This window comes from Mastomys coucha, unplaced genomic scaffold (genome assembly GCF_008632895.1).
Source record: "Mastomys coucha isolate ucsf_1 unplaced genomic scaffold, UCSF_Mcou_1 pScaffold21, whole genome shotgun sequence".
In the NCBI taxonomy this organism is placed as follows: Eukaryota; Metazoa; Chordata; class Mammalia; order Rodentia; family Muridae; genus Mastomys; species Mastomys coucha.
Window position 1 is genome coordinate 37367931 of NW_022196904.1, and position 1918 is coordinate 37369848.

Genomic DNA, 1918 nt, shown 5'->3' on the forward strand with positions numbered 1-1918 from the left:
GGGCCTTATTGTAGTCCTTTACTGCAACAGAAGCCCAAGACCCCCTCCAAGACAATAGTGGTCAGCACAGGAGGGGACCCCAGATGGCTCCCAACTTGGATCTCAACCAAATCTAACTGGCCAGAAGACAAAGAGAGAATTAAATTCCACTGGAGTGACCCGGGATCAGACTTGGTCCAGCCATGGCAAAACCCTTAAAAGTTCCTTAAGTCGATCAACAGCCAGAATTGGGTCCTGGGTCAGAGTTCCTTGGGGTCAAGCCAGGAGTCAACACTGACAAAAATCTCATCCTGAGGCTGTATCTGGGACAGGCAAGGATCTTTGCCTGAACCTAGTCTTTGGTGTAAGGCAACGGTCAATCCAAATCCTTAGAGACACTAGGTCAGTAGAATCCATGACTTCTGTTCCACATAGGCCAGCTGAACAAGTCTTCCTTTCTGAGGTGCAGTCTACAGGCCTAATGATCCTGGCCAAGTTAACTGATCCAGTTCCCATGCAGAGCCAAGGCCTGAGGCCAAGTGTTGGCCATCTCAAACACTGATGGTTCGGAAGACGGTGAAGCCTGACAGGGCGGTGCTGATCAGGACCCCAGGACACTGTGGGTGCCAGTGTAGCTCCTTCAGGTCAGTCTCACCTTGGTGCACAAACAGCAACTGCTGGGGAAGTGCTGCCAGCCCAGGGTCTGTCTCTGTCTCACCGGCCTCTGGGTCCCGTTCAACAGCCAGGTCCCATTGTGTGATCTGGTTGTCAGCACCTGAGGCTGCAAAGACCCCACTGTCCTGAGGGTGCCATTCAACAGAGGTCACAGGGGCCATGTGTTGCTTGAAGGTGGCCACAGGGGAGCCAGACTACAAGAGAGTGTAGGAGTCAGGCCTCGGTATGAGTACCAGACACTCAGTCTCAGAAGCCCCTCTTATACCCATACAAAGCCAGAGCCCAGGAAAGCAACACAGAGAAAGGACAGAGGGAAGAGAGGACTTAACCACGGGCTGCTGGAAGCTTTCACCTACAAACCAGCCTCCTAACAAGGAGACAGGAGCCTGCCCACGAATGTGCTTGAGCATATAACAAAACAGGAAGTCCTTCTAGCACATGCTTGGCTGTTGTTTAAGGCTGAAGCTGTAACAGGACAGTAACAGCTCCCTTAGGCCCCCTGATGCTCCCTGGGAGTTTGGCAGAGAGGACCGCACCTCCCTCTGGAAGCTTCCCCAGGACGACTCTATAGGACTGATGAAACTGGAAGAGGCTGACATCATGGTGATGCAGGGAAGGCCTGGAGCCAGGACAGGTCCTGGCTTTCTTTAGAGACTGGAAATGCCTCTTCCACCTGCATAGAATACTGATCAGCTCTACAGACAATGCTTAACTTAGCTGTGATGTCACCTCTTCTCCTGTTCTGTGTCTTAGTTTCTTTTCCTGTAAGGAATGATTGGGGCTCAAAATCCCAAGTAATGCTAAAGCAAACTAAAATACACTACAATTCCCAGCAGCCCAAGGCCATGGGCTATGTGGCCAGCTGTATCTCTGCCAAATGGGCAAATGACAGTTACAGTTTCTGTACTGCCCAGCTGCTGTGGGGGCAAAACCACCGGGTACCTACGTCCTAGTGCAGACAGCGAGAAAGCAGGCAGGACCAAGTGTGAAAGGGAAGAAAGATGTATAGGGTGCTTACGAGTCCTGGGAAACAGAGAAGCAGGGGAGGGATACGAAGGTTGAGGGAGTGACCCCTCTGCTCACACCCACACACTGCTGTGCCTGCCTCCTCACCAGGGTTTAATGCCCAGAGCTTCCCCAGCCCTCAGGAACCCAGCTGGGAAGATACCTTGAACTGTCGCAGGTCCCAGACTTTGAGGGCCCCATCATCCCCACCACTGAGCAGGAAGGGCTCCCTGCGGCTCCAGCTGATGACATTGACATC

General features: G+C 52.7%; 1 protein-coding gene across 1 annotated transcript in view; it reads right to left on the reverse strand.

Annotated features, from left to right (window-relative positions):
* Positions 1-1918, reverse strand: part of Grwd1 (glutamate rich WD repeat containing 1) — a 5146-nt gene continuing 3228 nt past the window's right edge. The window contains exons 6-7 of the mRNA XM_031386677.1: positions 1823-1918; positions 1-848 (exon numbers count right to left, since the gene is read on the reverse strand). The exon at positions 1823-1918 is cut by the window's right edge and continues 129 nt beyond it. Coding sequence (XP_031242537.1) covers positions 531-848; positions 1823-1918 — 414 coding nt within the window. The 3' untranslated portion in view covers positions 1-530. The remainder of the gene's footprint in view (positions 849-1822) is intronic.